The 14,414-nt window shown below is 38.9% G+C and overlaps 1 protein-coding gene across 17 annotated transcripts in view; it reads left to right on the top strand.

The window, feature by feature from the left end:
* The window catches only part of ZNF438 (zinc finger protein 438), a 144,476-nt gene that overhangs the window by 115,973 nt on the left and 14,089 nt on the right, over positions 1-14,414 (top strand). For all 17 annotated transcript variants that reach the window (XM_074358128.1, XM_074358138.1, XM_074358129.1 and 14 more), the window contains one exon: positions 3,918-3,985. In XM_074358128.1, the coding sequence (XP_074214229.1) occupies positions 3,918-3,985 (68 nt within the window). The remainder of the gene's footprint in view (positions 1-3,917; positions 3,986-14,414) is intronic.

The following is a 14,414-nucleotide window of genomic DNA, read 5'->3' on the forward strand; positions in this document are numbered from 1 at the left end:
ATAGCTTTGCACCTTATCGTGATGATTTTCTGAAGTGGAGGAAAAGTCTGAAACAAAAGGAATGGAGAATTTTAAGGCTCAGGATACATACTGCAGAAGTAACCCCCACACAGTTTGCATGCATCTCTCTGGAGACTTTTTCCAAGCATGCATCGTTTTATCTGGTTTTGTTTTTACCAGTTTGTAGACAAAGCAATTTTATTTCTGAAATTTGCACTTCTTTGATTATTAAGGCTGAGCATTCTAATGATTACTAGTTTGTCTTCTTTTATAAGTTTCTAAAGTCTACTAGTTTTATGGAGTTCTTTCTCATTCTTATTAATTTGTTTACTCCAGACCTGAGCACAAGGACCATGTCTGCCATATCCTTGCAGAGCAGCACCTCCAATACTGTTTGTTAAATGAATAAATGAATGACTATATACCTATTGTAACTTTTCCATTTTTTCCCAATATTTGCCTTAATTTTTGACAGCTCTATTAATGTGTAATTGACATGCAGTAAATTACACATATTTAAAGTGCAGTGTGATGTGTTTTGCTATTTGTAACACCCATGAAACCATCACCACAATGAAGGTAATGAATAGCCTTCACCCTAATGGGTGGATGTATGCCCATTTGTAGGCCCTTCCTCCCAACCATCCCTGTGTCCCTGTGCTTAGGCAACTATTGATCAGCTTTTTGTCACTATAGTTTGCATTTTCCAAAATTTTATGTATGTGAGGTCATAAAGTATATAGCCTCTTTTTATTTGACTTCTTTTGTACAGCATGATGTTTTTGCAGATTCACCCATATTGTAGTGTGGATCAGTAATTTACTCTTATACGTTGCCAAGTAGTGTTATATTGAATGGATATATTACAGTTTGTTTAACCACTCACTTGTTGATGAACTTTTGGGTTGTTTCTGGTTTGGGGCTACTACAAACGAAGCTGCTTTGAACATTCTTTGAATATATACTTTCTTTTCTCTTAGATAAGTAGGAAGGGACTGGCTGGATCTTATGACAGGTTTATCTTTAACTTATGAAGAAAATGCCAAAATATTTGTCCAAGTAACTGCACCATTTTACACTATGGCAGCAATGTACACGACCTCCACTTCCTCTACATCCTTGCCAACACTTGGTATAATCTTTTTTTCCAATTTTAGCCATTCTAGTAGGTGTGTGATGATACCTCTTGGTGTTTCTAACTTACATTTCTTTAATAACTAATGATGTTGAGCATCTTTTCATTTCCTTATTTGCAAGCCATTATCTTTTTGGGTGAGATATCTCTTCAGATCTTCTGACTGTTTTTTAAAAAGGCATGTTTATTTTCTTATTATTGAGTTTTGAGGGTACTTTATTCTAGATATAACTCCTTTATGTATTTATTATTTGCAATTATTCTCTCCCACTCTGTGGCTTATCTTCTCTTAATAGTGTTTTTTGAAGAGCACATGTTTTTAATTTTGGGATCCAACTTACTAGTTACTATGTGGATTATGTTTTAAATGTCCTGATATTTTTGCATGATGAAAAGTCATAGTGTTTTAGAAGTTTCGTAGTTTTAGGTTTTATATTTGGGTGTGTGATGTCTTTTGGATTTGTATGTGATGTGAGGTGTGTCTCCAAGTTTTGTTTTTGTTGTTTACATGTGGATATCTAATAAATAGTCCAAGCGCCATTTGTTGAAGTGACTACTTTTTTCTCCACTGATTTCCCTCTATACCTTCATGACCTTATGTGTGTGGGTTTATTTCTGGAACCTATTCTGTTCCATTGATCTATCTGTCTATATGTACACTGTCTTGATAGTTTTGGCTTTATAATGAGTTTTGAAATTAAAGTAGTAGTATCCTTCAACTTTTGTCTTATTTTTAAAAATGATTTTGGCTATTCTAAGTTCTTTGCATTTCCATGTGAATTTAAGAATAATTTAAGAATAAATTTAGGAATTTAAGAAATTGAGTAATTTCTACAAAATGTCTATTGATATTTTGATTAAGATTATTTTGAATCTATAACTCTATTTGCAGAGAATTACCATTTTAACAGTATTGAGTCTTATGACCTGTGAACATGTTGTATCTCTCTCCGTGTATTTAAGTCTTTAAAAATTCCTCTCATCATTGTTTTGTAGTTTTCAGTGTTCCACATCTTTTGTCAGATTTACCCTTAATTATTTCCTATTTTCGATGTTGTCACAAATAGTATTTTAAATTTTAACTTCTGATTTATTGTTTCCATTTCTGATTGTTACTAGTATATGAAATGTAATTGATTCTTGTCTATTGATCATGTATTCTTGAACCTTATTAAACTCATTTAGTTATTTGTATAGATTCCACTGAATTTTCTACATAGACAGATCATGCCTTCTGCAAATAAAGACAGTTTTATGTCTTGTTTTGCAACCTGGGAGCATTAGTATTGCATTTTAATGACTGGAGAAAGAGAGAAGGTGATGAAGAGTGTCCCCATTTAAAGTGGTCACTTGTGTACTGATCAGCACATGCCAGAGAGGAAGCTCCCAGAGGCCCAGGAAAGATGCAAGGTGCCCAACACTCACAGATGGACAGGAATATTGCCTGTTCTATCAGCTAGGCTGAAAAACTCCTAATTCACAGGACATTGCCTAGAGTACAAAGAAGAACCTTGCTTTAGTGAGGGAGAATAATTAGCCCTATCCAAACCATCTCTCTGGCTTCACAAAACAAATCTTAAGGCAAGATCTAAAAGGATGGAATTGTTTCCAGGCATCTCAGCTGTGTATTTAAATCCTCCTAGGATCTGTACTCTCACGGCGTGGATTCACTGCCCCCTCTCTCTCCAGCTACTTGCTCCATTACTCTGGGAGTCTCCCCCAGGGCTCTCCCTTCCTGCATCATAGCTGGTAGGGCTCAGCTCATTTGTTTCCTGTCTCACAAAATCAGGACTTTGGGACTTGATATCCAGTATTTTGAAACATTGTTTCATATAGTTTGTCTATGTCTTGCTTGTTTCAGGAAGGAGGGCAAATCTGGTCTTTGTTACTCAGTCTTGGCTGGAAGCAGAAGGCCTGTCCTTTTATTTTACCTAGTTTTCTGTTTAAAAAACATTTAAAAATTTAAATGGAAAAATTCATACATCTTTACGTTAATGGCTTCTGTCTTTGATATCATGCTTAGAAATACTTCTGTGTTTGAAGGCTTATAAAAATATTTACTTATATTTTTTCAAGGACTTTGTCTTATTTTGACATTCAAATAGCTTATTACTGTGGAACCTTGTATTCTAGGCAATTTGGAAAATAACTAACATGGAAAGGAAATGCCTGTAATTACATCACCAAAAGCAAGGCCGATGTGCATCTTAGTACATTTCTGTCGTGCATTTTTCTGCGCCTTTTTTTTTAATGTAGTTGTTTGCCTAGTGTGTCCATCACTTAGTATGTTCATCCAGTACCTTATATCATCATTTTCCATGTTGCTACATATTCTCCAAAATTGCCCTTTAATGATGGAATTCTGTTTCATCAAGCGGCTATGTTGCAGTTATATTACATTTATCTGTATTGTGAAACATTGGAGTTGTCTCTTCTTAAACAGAATATGTCATTACCAGGCAGGGCATTTGGAGGGAACTTAACTTGGCCTGCTCGCACATCTCCTGACCCTAGGAGGGCAGAGGTGCAGGTACAGCCCCTGTCTGTGTCCTTGTTGCCCTCTCCAAGCCCAGACCAGTGCATTCAGAAGGATCCTGTCTGTATAAAAAGGAGAAGGATGTAAAAACATCAATTTCCTAATAGTCCAGTCCGTTTCTTACTGTTCATATAATTATCAATAAAAAGACTTTAAAAATTTTTTTTTTAATTTGTACTTTTTTGTACATGTTGACATGGTATCTCAATTATTTTCTAATTATTATCTGTGCTTGGTTATTTTCAGGGAAGTTATTATTCAAGTCAGATACTTCAGAATGAAGAATTCTTTATCAGTCCCACCAAAAGATCAAGGTAAGAGAAGCCTTGCTGAGGAAGACAGTAATGTGTGTGTTATGAAGAGTTTTAATTGACACATTTAATGCCACTGTCCTCAAACCATAAGGTGACTTACTTCCTGGAACTAAGAGCAACAGTTCTGATTTTATATGAACGTTGATTTCCTTTGGCAAGTTACTTGGGTGTACATGGATTACTGAGTTACAAGGACACGTAGCCTTTACTGAGAGCCCCTTGAGAGCCAGGCCATCTCATTCCACACAAAACTCACAAATCTCAGCCCATTAGCTGGCAGTTAACTGGCGCTAATAGATGTCAAATGAAATTACAAAATATTGGCTTTAATGAAGCAAAACAGCACGTGTTCTATGAGCAGAATATATACAAGTATATGCACATAATACTCATGCACACGTATGCACAGACAACACGCCTGGAGAGAGGGAGGGTGTTTGCTTATACATTTTTGGTCTATGTCTTCCCATAGGCCAATTTTAAAAAAGAAACATAAGAAAAACTATTTCCCCTTCATATAATTTTTTTAAAAAATCATGATTTTAAAAAATAAGAGCTCCTGAACCTTTCAGAAAGGCAGTTTACAGGTGGAGATAGAGTCCTTTCTGAATAAAGAATAATTACGTTTTACTCACTGTAAAGGGCAAAGTTTTTTTAAGACGAATTCACATCTTTCCCCTTCCTCTCTGTATTCTCTCCCATACAGAAGAGAAATCTTGATGTGTACGTGAGAAAAATAGTGTCTTTCAATGATTCAAAATTGGGCTTCCTTAGTGGAAGGCGTAACTTGCAGTGAATGGAGGGGATTTGCTGTAAAGAACCCTTAACTGGAGCAAACATTCTTTGATTGCTTTACCAGAAAGGAAAGTAGCATCGTAGCTGTAAAGAGCTCGGAGTCTTTTTGAAATTCATTGCTGCCCCTGGATTGTGTAACCTTAGGTACATCACTTGACCTTAACTCTGTCACCTATAAATCTGTAAAATGAAGACAGTAAGTCCTACCCTGTAGGTTATGTGGAGATTGAAGGAGATAATACATGTAAATCACCCAGCACATTGCTAACGGCATAGCGGGCACTTAGAAGACGCTAGTGGCTGTTGCTCTTAACGGTGGTTATGACTGTCCGGGCCCTCTTCATCCGTGGGGGCTGATGCAATGAGAAGAGGCCAGAGGCCAAGCGGGATCCAAGGGGACCCAAGGGAAGTAAACACAGGCCGACCCATGGGCTTGGCAGTCATCCAGGCGTCTGGCCAAAGGGCGAGTAAGAGTCCTTGAGACACACAAGATCCAGCCCCGAACACTAGGGCAGGGAAGGAGAAGGGCGTCAGAGGGAGGAGAGCAAACCCTGCCTCAAAAAGCGTGTGTTTCCCGTGAGTGTCTCTGGTACATTTCCTTGTGGATTTCCGCAGTAGAAGGTGCCTGATCACGGGGCTTGACAGCTCAGTGTCCTCACTGGTGTCACCTCCTTAGAAGAAAGAGCGTTGAACGAATGTCAGGAAAGCTGGGTTCCTGTCCCGGATCTGCCTCCCGCCAGCTATGGAAACTCAGTTATTTTGCCCCTAAGCCTCACTTTCCTATTAGTAAAGCTGGGATTACTAGACATTCTTTCCCAGCTCTAAGAGGTAGTGAGTCTGAGTAACTAAGCAATGAGCCGTAGGTTTCTGGCTGATGCAGGGATGCAAAGTGGGTCCCCACTCAGCCCTCTTGCCTACTTTGCTCTCATCAAGGTGTATTTTGCTGTTTTTGTGTCCACCTCCATTGACTTGACCAAAATATAAGATGCCCTCAGGCCTGCCTAGGATTCAGTAGCTCTGGTAAGTTCTTCATCAGTCTCTCCAACCAAGGATGCTTAAACCCCAACCCAGAATTTGACAGAGAAAGAGATACAATAACTTAAAGAGCTCACCAAGCGCCTCAGTGGGATAGTCCCCCTACTACCACTTTACAGCCTTTGTTTTATTTAGCCTCACAATGTTCAGTATAATGTTTATTTCTGTGGTTCAGGGAGATTCGATTCTTTTACCAAGGTCACTGACCAGTTAAATGACTGAGCTAAGATTTGAACCAAGATCCACCAAAATCCAAAACTCACGTGTTTGTCCCAGTGTCATACTGTAAGTTTATAAAGAATACCTCTAATCTATTTTTAGACCATTCCCCCTTTTCTTCTCTGTTCCAACATATTATGCTTAATTACATGTATGAATGCTTAGTGCTGTTTCATTCCAGAGTAGGCAGAAATTAGAATCTGTGTCATGGGAAGTTACATCAGTAAGGAAAACCAGTGTTATGCATATGAGGCCTAGGAATAGCCCCGTTTTTCCTTAATTTACTCATTTATCAAATGCTTCTGTGTGTCCTGGATTACTATTAATATTTATTAACAAAGAAAAATGCCAGATTTTTAAATCAAGATTTTGTTTATATTTCTTTTATCAAATATAATCATTTCTGGGACATGAGTTTGCTAATCACATGTTACTTATTAATTAAATGCTAAGTGAATTATTTAAGAAACTGTTGATGGTTGTCTGTGAATTGCAGCACTTTTGAATTTCATGCTTGTAAGCGCGCGCGCGCGCGCACACACACACACACACACACTATACACATCAACGTATGAAGTTTAGGTGGGACACAACAGAGTTGTGAGGCTTAAAATCCACAGCATCACTTACCATCTTCTAACAAAATTTCTTACGTCGGGAGCAGATTTAATGATCAGCAAAGCAGTGCTTACCAGGAATTATGCCAGATGCTGTGAGAGCTCCAAAGATAAATCAGACAGAGCGTGTGCTTTTACAAAACATAAAATCATATTAGAACTGTAGCCATGTATGTAATTAACCAGGATAAAGAATGACAAATTCTGTCCTAGCAGTGAGTATGACAAACTGTGAGAACCTGGGTGGAGGGACAATTGGTTAAGTCAGAAGTTGTGAGGTGGGTCAGGAAACACAGCAGCGAGGACATGGTCTTTTTTCAGGACATTCTCACACGTGTCGAAATCAACCAAGTGGAGATTAGAGGTCAGAGGATGTGGGTTTGAAGCTAGGAAAAAACTAGAAGAAACCAATTAGAAATCCCTTCTAAGTGTTTTCTGATTTGGGGTAAAGATTTTTAACACTGTAACATCGCTGTGATAATTTGTACTATATTAAAAGCTTTCCATTTTGATAATGTCTTTATTATTCTTTCTGTGTGAACGTGTTACTTACAGAATCTCCAGAAGCTCATTAGACTTATTTTGTTACAATTTTCTGTCTTCTCGTGCATTCAGGATTGGGAGATGGGATTTATGGTTTTCCCATAATTTTCTTTTTTTGTGTTTAATATTTTTAAATGATAAATTAATAGAAATATAAGGACATGCATTTCTGTTGGAAAATAGCAGCAAATTGTAGCAAGTGACAAACCATGTTTTGGTGGAGGGGGGGAAGGCATGCAAACAACATAATAAGGCCAAGTACAATTGTAGTAATCACCACTTTCAATTTGTTGATGGAAAGAAAGCCAACCACCACAAGGACTGAAAATACAAACAAATTTATTTACTTGCCGGATAAGGAAACACACAAGTGAGCAACTTTGCCAAATGGCTCTCTGAGAGAGAGCATTTTTGTTTTTTCATGCGTTTGGAGGAAGTTCACTGTGGTGGCACCAGTGAAGGATTGAAGTGTGGCGCCTGGAAAGGGCAGGATGAGTTTGAAGTCCCCACACCACAGTTAATTCGAACAAGTCCCGCTGTTCATTGGTCAGGAAAGAGTCTTAAGTCCAGGGAGGCTCTGTGTTACTGGAGTCATTCAAAACTCCGAGACATTTCCCAGCGTCACGATCCAGTTTTGACGTTTCCTCGGGAAGCCTGCTGTAAGCGGAGAAAGGTCTCACGGGGGGCCTCCAGCACTTTCTCGGCTCCGTCGTAACGTTTGTGTTGCTTGAACATAGTTATCTGGTTGTGAGGGCTGTTGCATTCAATGACAGTAATAATAAATGGAGCTGAGAACATGGCAGATGTTTTGAAGCAAGACATAGCAGGTCGTAATGACCCCCTTCGGCAGCATTGCAGTTAGCGAAACGTGCCCTGTACAACTCCTACTAATTTTCGAAACTGGTGCATTATTTACCTGCGAAGCCATAGTCATTATTGTCCATCATGTGAATTCAGATTTGGCATCTGTTAGAAAAGAAAAAAGCCACCCTGGATTTTCTTATTCAATAAAATACTTTAAAAAATAATCATGGTACAGCCTAAAATATATATTCTTCTGTCTTACAGACATAAAAATATGTCCTAGGAGGGAGGGTATGATTCAGTGCTAGAGCACATGCTTAGTGTGCATGAGGTCCTGGGTTCAATCCCCAGCACCTCCATTAAAAAAGAAAAAACCTAATTACCTACCCCCTACAAAAAAAATGATGTCCTTACATCTTACTGACATAAACATTTTGGTAGTAGTGAATATATATCATTTTAGACCTCAAGGAACACTTAGGGTAGCTAGTTAATATTCATATTTTTTAAGTTTAGGAAAATGATCTTACTTATTTTAGACTCTTAGTACCAGGTTCTTTGTAAACCTCTCAGTGACTTTTCTGTCTCTGGCAGGCTTTTAAAGCACCCTGGCATGTAGTGGGTTCTCAGATACATACTAGATTTTGTTGAAAGTGCTTGAAACTCTCATTTTTTTTGAAAACATTTTAATTTTTGTTTTTTAATGAAACACCAAGCTGAAGTTCTCGAGTCTGCATTCATTTAACAAATATCTATTGCCTTTGGAGAGGCATGAGCAAGGAGCAAACGGGGCAAAAGGAAAAGCAAACTAAGTTCTTGTCTCTTATAGCTCAGTTTCAGCGAATAAAACTGGGCTGCCTATCCAAGCAGGAGTTTACTTTTTATGAGGATTTAACCTCAAAATGATTTGCTGTCTTGTTATCTAACTGCAGTCTTGCTCTTTCGAACCTGGTCTTGGAGCTGTTTCCTAACCTTTCCTGTTTTCCATCTCTCCCCACGTCCCCCCGGGTCGGGGGAAAGACCACGGAACTAAGAGCAGGACAGCTGAGCTCTCGTTATTCTTCCGCCCTTCTCTCTGCGCTCTGTGATCTTGGCTAAGTCAGGGAGCCCAGTTAGTCCCTTCATCTTTGAAATGGGGATAATAATTCTTGCCCTGAAACAGTCAAATGAGATAAGGTACAGAGGAGTCTCGTCATTCACAGTTGTCACGTTCTGTAAAGTCACCACGAACACTGAATTAGCGATTACTGAACCACTGTTCTAGAAGAGATGCACGGTTAGGTTCCTGTGAGCCTCTGGTCACGTCACCTGTCATTACATAACCTAGTTTTATGTATATTTCTGTTTAAAGATGCCTTATTTCATGTATCTTGTTGATTCGTTAGCATTAACTAAACCCACAGACACATTATAACTCAACCCTGAACAAAGCTTATCTAGCAGGTGTATTTTTTCCGAAAGGCCCACCACAGTCTTTTTATGCTTACGAATGCTGGACAGCATGTCAGCACTATGCTTGAGGGTTTTGTTAAACAGTGAAATCACTAACAAAAGGAGAAAACTACCCCCCTAAAAAATGTGGCACTAAATAGACAACAAAAAGGGCATTTGTTTATAGCACGAGAGGTGAAACGAGGCAGAGTGCCAACCACTGCCGGGAGCGGGATGTTCTTTGCCTGTGCCTGTCCACAAATGACCACGAAAGGGCCACCAGTATGGATCGGGGGGTGGCAAATACATTTTAGCAAGCAGGTGAATTCACAAATACAGAATCAGCAAGTGAGGATCCACTGTTTATGAAGGTGCTTTGTAAACTCTTAGAGCACAATATAAATCTCAGAACAATTTGCAGAATAAGACTTACTGTGGAACTCAGACATAATAACTCTGTGTGTAGTTGATATTATCAATTTTAAGTTAATGAAGTAATAAATATATTATTGGAAAGCAACCACAAGTTCTTAGCTCAGTGAAGCTACAAAGACAACCGTTACTGTGAATTCTTTGGCTCTTCAGCACTCATGTTTACTGCACAGTAGCCAGGAGAAGCACTGTAATTTGATGCTTTGCATTTAGTGGTTAACGTGGCTTTGTGACCCCATTACGGGGCGGGGGAGCATTCCCTATGCATTACCAAAATATTATGTTTCTAAATATGTGACACCATATGGAAACATTTTGATCGTAACTAGTGGTGTAAATGCTGTTCGTGGACTTTGGGTACCTTTTTATGTTGCAGACCAAGAACAGGTTGACATTTTCAAGCTGGTTTTGGTTAACTCCTTAATGTTGGAAATTAGAACTTTCCAATGTAATAACTCTGAAAAATACTGCTATGATTGTTAGTATGGTACGCTGTTGACAGAAATACAAATGGAAAACACACACATACCTGTGAAAGTTTCCCTCTAGAACAAAATGGGAATGACTGGAGTGGCCTAAAACTTACCAGGTAGACCTCATACTGGAAGTTATTCTCCTATTTGAGCTAAAATACTAGACTTTGGAATGTTCTTATTAGTAAATTCAGCTTATGAGTATTTTCGTTGTTTGAAATATTTACCGTATTTACACTGTTTAAAAAGCAGGCTACTGGTAGCATGTTTGGGATTTTCCATGTATAGTGTCATGTCATCTGCAAACAGTGACAGTGTTACTGCTGCTTCTCTGATTTGGATTCCTTTTCTTTTTCTTCTCTGATTGTTGTGCACCTGAAACTAACATTGTAAATCAACTGACTTCAATAAAAAATTAATTTTTTTAAAAAGGCAGGCTACTAATGAGATCATCTACTCGGCCTGGATCAATGTCAGTGTGGCCATGCAGCAGCAGAATCTCTGAGAAACTCCAATTAACCATGTAAATATATTTCATAGCATCACATCTCACTTTTGTCAGAGTCCCTGCTGCCTTTATATTATTAACATAAATGCAGGTGCAAATAGCATTTACGTACTTTGATAGCAAGCAGTTGGAGACATCTCTCCATGGGACCCAACACTTTCAGATTGTGTACATCTGTTCAAATAATGTATCCAGCCCCAGTGACATGAGCCCAAGGATGGAAACATCTGCCCAAGAGACCGTCTGCCATGCAGCAGGTGCTTACATCTTTGTTTATGCAGATGGTTGGTGGGATGAGTGAGCAGGATAATAGCAAAGGAGTTTGACAGGGTATTTAGGATGTTATGCAAGCCAAGAGGACTGGCTAGGCATTTTTTTGTCTGTAAAAGTCTAACACAAATAGGAATGGATATTCATAAATCTAGATGCTTTTAACAGAATAAATGTATTCTTCTTTTTTAATGTGTTGAATGACAGACTTTGGGGATTTTGTAATTTTTTTAATGGAGGTACTGGGGATTGAACCCAGGACCTCTTCCAGGCTAATCACGCGCTCTACCATTGAGCTATACCCACCCCCCAAACACATTGTTCTTTAAATTAATTGGCACCAAAATCCTAAAAACATTTACAGAAGTTCCAATGTCCAACTTACATTAGAAACAGCAACTAATGATTATTTTGGTTTTGATAAAATAGCTTTAAATGATTTTGAATGCATTTTTTTAAAGAAAACATTCTGGAATTGAATCCAGGACCTCATGCATGCTAAGCAAGCACTCTACCACTGAGCTGTACCCACCCCTGCTCTTGAAAACTGTAGAGGACTGCAGAGAATATTTGGAGATTCCAGATATTCCAAAGAATATTTATGTCAATTATATCTTTTGGGATTTACCATATTTTGTGATCATAAACTGAAAAAAATATGTATTTGTGAATTTGTTTTAAAGTAACAATAATCTCACTACAGCTTAACGTAAATGGCATACTTTATGTAATTGGCTATATTTTCCAAAAAATGAGTGAGAAGGCTAGCATTGATTTACATTTTTTGCAAATCTTTCAAGTCTGGCTTCATTGAAAACGGTTGGAGTGTCACACCTGGTCCTGCATTCAGTATGCTGGTTGAAGTATTTGAAGAAAATCCAGCTTTACAGCAACTGGAAAAGGAGGGAATATTTTAATAGCCTTTTCAGATAATTGTGGCTATTTTTCTCTGCTGCTACACCAAAACGTGTCAGAGAGCTATAAAGGAGTGTAAACCAGTCAGTTAACAGCTGGAAGTTTAGTTGTAATGTGAAATTGGAAACCACGTCAATGTATGTCTTGTGTTCTGTTACATTTTGCTCTGTCTTAAGCTTGAGTCTTTCCCCCATCCATGCAATGTCACTGGTCTTTTAGAAAACATTAGTTCACTGAATTACGCAGATTTTCTACATATGTCATTTTATATAACACTTTTAAAACCATACTTCTTAGAGTAACCACCAGTCTCATCTGAAAAATCAGGAACCTTCAAGCTCCTGGTGATGGATCCAAGTTTTCCAAAATTCTGATGGTGCTCGAAAGAATGATTTTTATCTATGGCAGTGGATACCGTCAGATGTTTTTTCTCATGACAGGCTTCCTTCGTTCACTTTTGAGAACGTGTCTGCTGATTACCCACGTCTAAGTGGACTGTTCCAACACGTGTCTGTCAGACATTCTTTCAAGTAAAGACAGTTATTCCCTGAAAATGCAGCCAGTTCAGCTTTGCCACTCAAACCATCGCACAAGCGCCTGTCCTCAGGGCACTATCATGCCCCAGGACATGGCGGGAGACCTCTGGGGGCATGCACCCCGCCATTGCACAGCATTTTAAAAAGGCACCCAAGCATCGAGGTTTAATGAAACTAAGGTTTTGTCCTGCTTTTGTGTTGTTCTCCGGAGGGTGCGAGCTGGCAGAGAAGACGACTGCAGGGACAGGCTTTTTGTTTTAACTAACATTGTTTATACTTTTTATTTTGTTATGTTTTTATTGAAATGTAGTTGATTTACAATGTTAGTTTCAGGTGTACAGCAAAGTGATTCAATTATATATGTTTACTTTTTCCTTTTCAGATTCTTTTTCAGTATATGTTATTATAAGAAATTGAATATGGTTCCCTGTGCTGTACAGGAGGTCCTTGGTGTTTATTTTACATATAGTAATGTGTGTCTGTTGATCCCCAGCTCTTTCAGGCTAAGGTACCAATACAGTTTTACCCAATTACCCCCTCTGCCCCATCCATGCAGCACGTTCAGAGGTCGACGAGGTAGAAAAGGCAAATGACATCTTATTATTAGTATGGAAAAGAGTGCCAGGACCCTCTCTGGGCTTTGCAGACCATACTTTGAGAAATGATGATCTGGTCTGATCGTCTCTTGGTAAAATGGGGAAATTAAGGCCAGTAAAAATTATCATCGTGCTCAGCCTCATCCCAGCAATAAATGAAAGGACCGAAGCCAGACCTCTGCCCTGCTTCTTACATGTCATGCAGTTTATCTGGTGTCCCCAAGGAGCACCCCCACCACCACCCAGAAAAGGAGAATTCAGATGTTCTGTCAAGTTTCCTAAAGGGGCAAGACCTGCCACATGAGGAATTTAGAAATTCTTTCAGCATTTTCAGACTTTTTCATTCAGTTCTAATGTTCTTCAGTGACCTCAGTTTTGGAAGCAGGTGGAATAGGATTCAAAATATCTGGGAAATATGTATTATATATCTAAAATTCTAAAAAACCTTAATTATGATTTTTTTTCATTTTTGCTCATCATAAAAAAAAAAAACTACTTTAAGTCAGGACCTAAAAGTGTTATTAAATTGATGGTGTAATTGTTGCTTTCAAAAAGTCACATTTTGGCATAAGCCTGAGTGGGTTGTTCACCAGAAACTCTGTAGGAGAATCAACCACCAGAAGCAGCCTGGCTTTTAAGAAACTCCAGGGCTTTGAGAAGGGACTCACCCTGTGTCTGTATCCTTAACTGCATCTCCAGCCAGCCATGCTGTAGAGTCTTTTTAGAAGGAGGCTCGCTCTCTCTCCTGATGGTTACACTCTGTGATTGGAAAAAGTTAGTAAAAAAAAAAAAAAAAAATCTTTATTTTCTCAACATGGAGATGGATAATGTGGTCCTCGCATCCACTGGAGGAGACTGACATATAAACAGTCATCGCAAAAGCCCTTGGTGAGTTCAGTGAGTGGGGCCAGACAGACCTGGGTTCAAACCCATCTCTCACTTCCTCAGCTTGTGACCTCGCAAGAAAGATCCAGTTTCCGCGTCTGTGGCCTGGAGGTGTTACCCTCAAGAGCTGGTGGAAGATGAAGTGAGATCATAGGTTCAGCACTGAGTTCAACTCCTGACCGAGGGGCATCTTCGTCCTTCACACGGGAGTCTAAGGGTTTCACTCCCATGGAACCAGTCTGGTCAGCTCCTTGAGAGTAACTACCGCAAATCCAGGACCTCAGCACCAGCGGCGTCTGCTGCTTCATTTTCTTTTTCTTTACTTTCTTCTGCGCATCAGTATCGCAGGAGGTCCCTCTGGCTAAGGTAA

The sequence above is a fragment of the Camelus bactrianus genome, chromosome 35, assembly GCF_048773025.1.
Source record: "Camelus bactrianus isolate YW-2024 breed Bactrian camel chromosome 35, ASM4877302v1, whole genome shotgun sequence".
NCBI classification, from domain to species: domain Eukaryota; kingdom Metazoa; phylum Chordata; class Mammalia; order Artiodactyla; family Camelidae; genus Camelus; species Camelus bactrianus.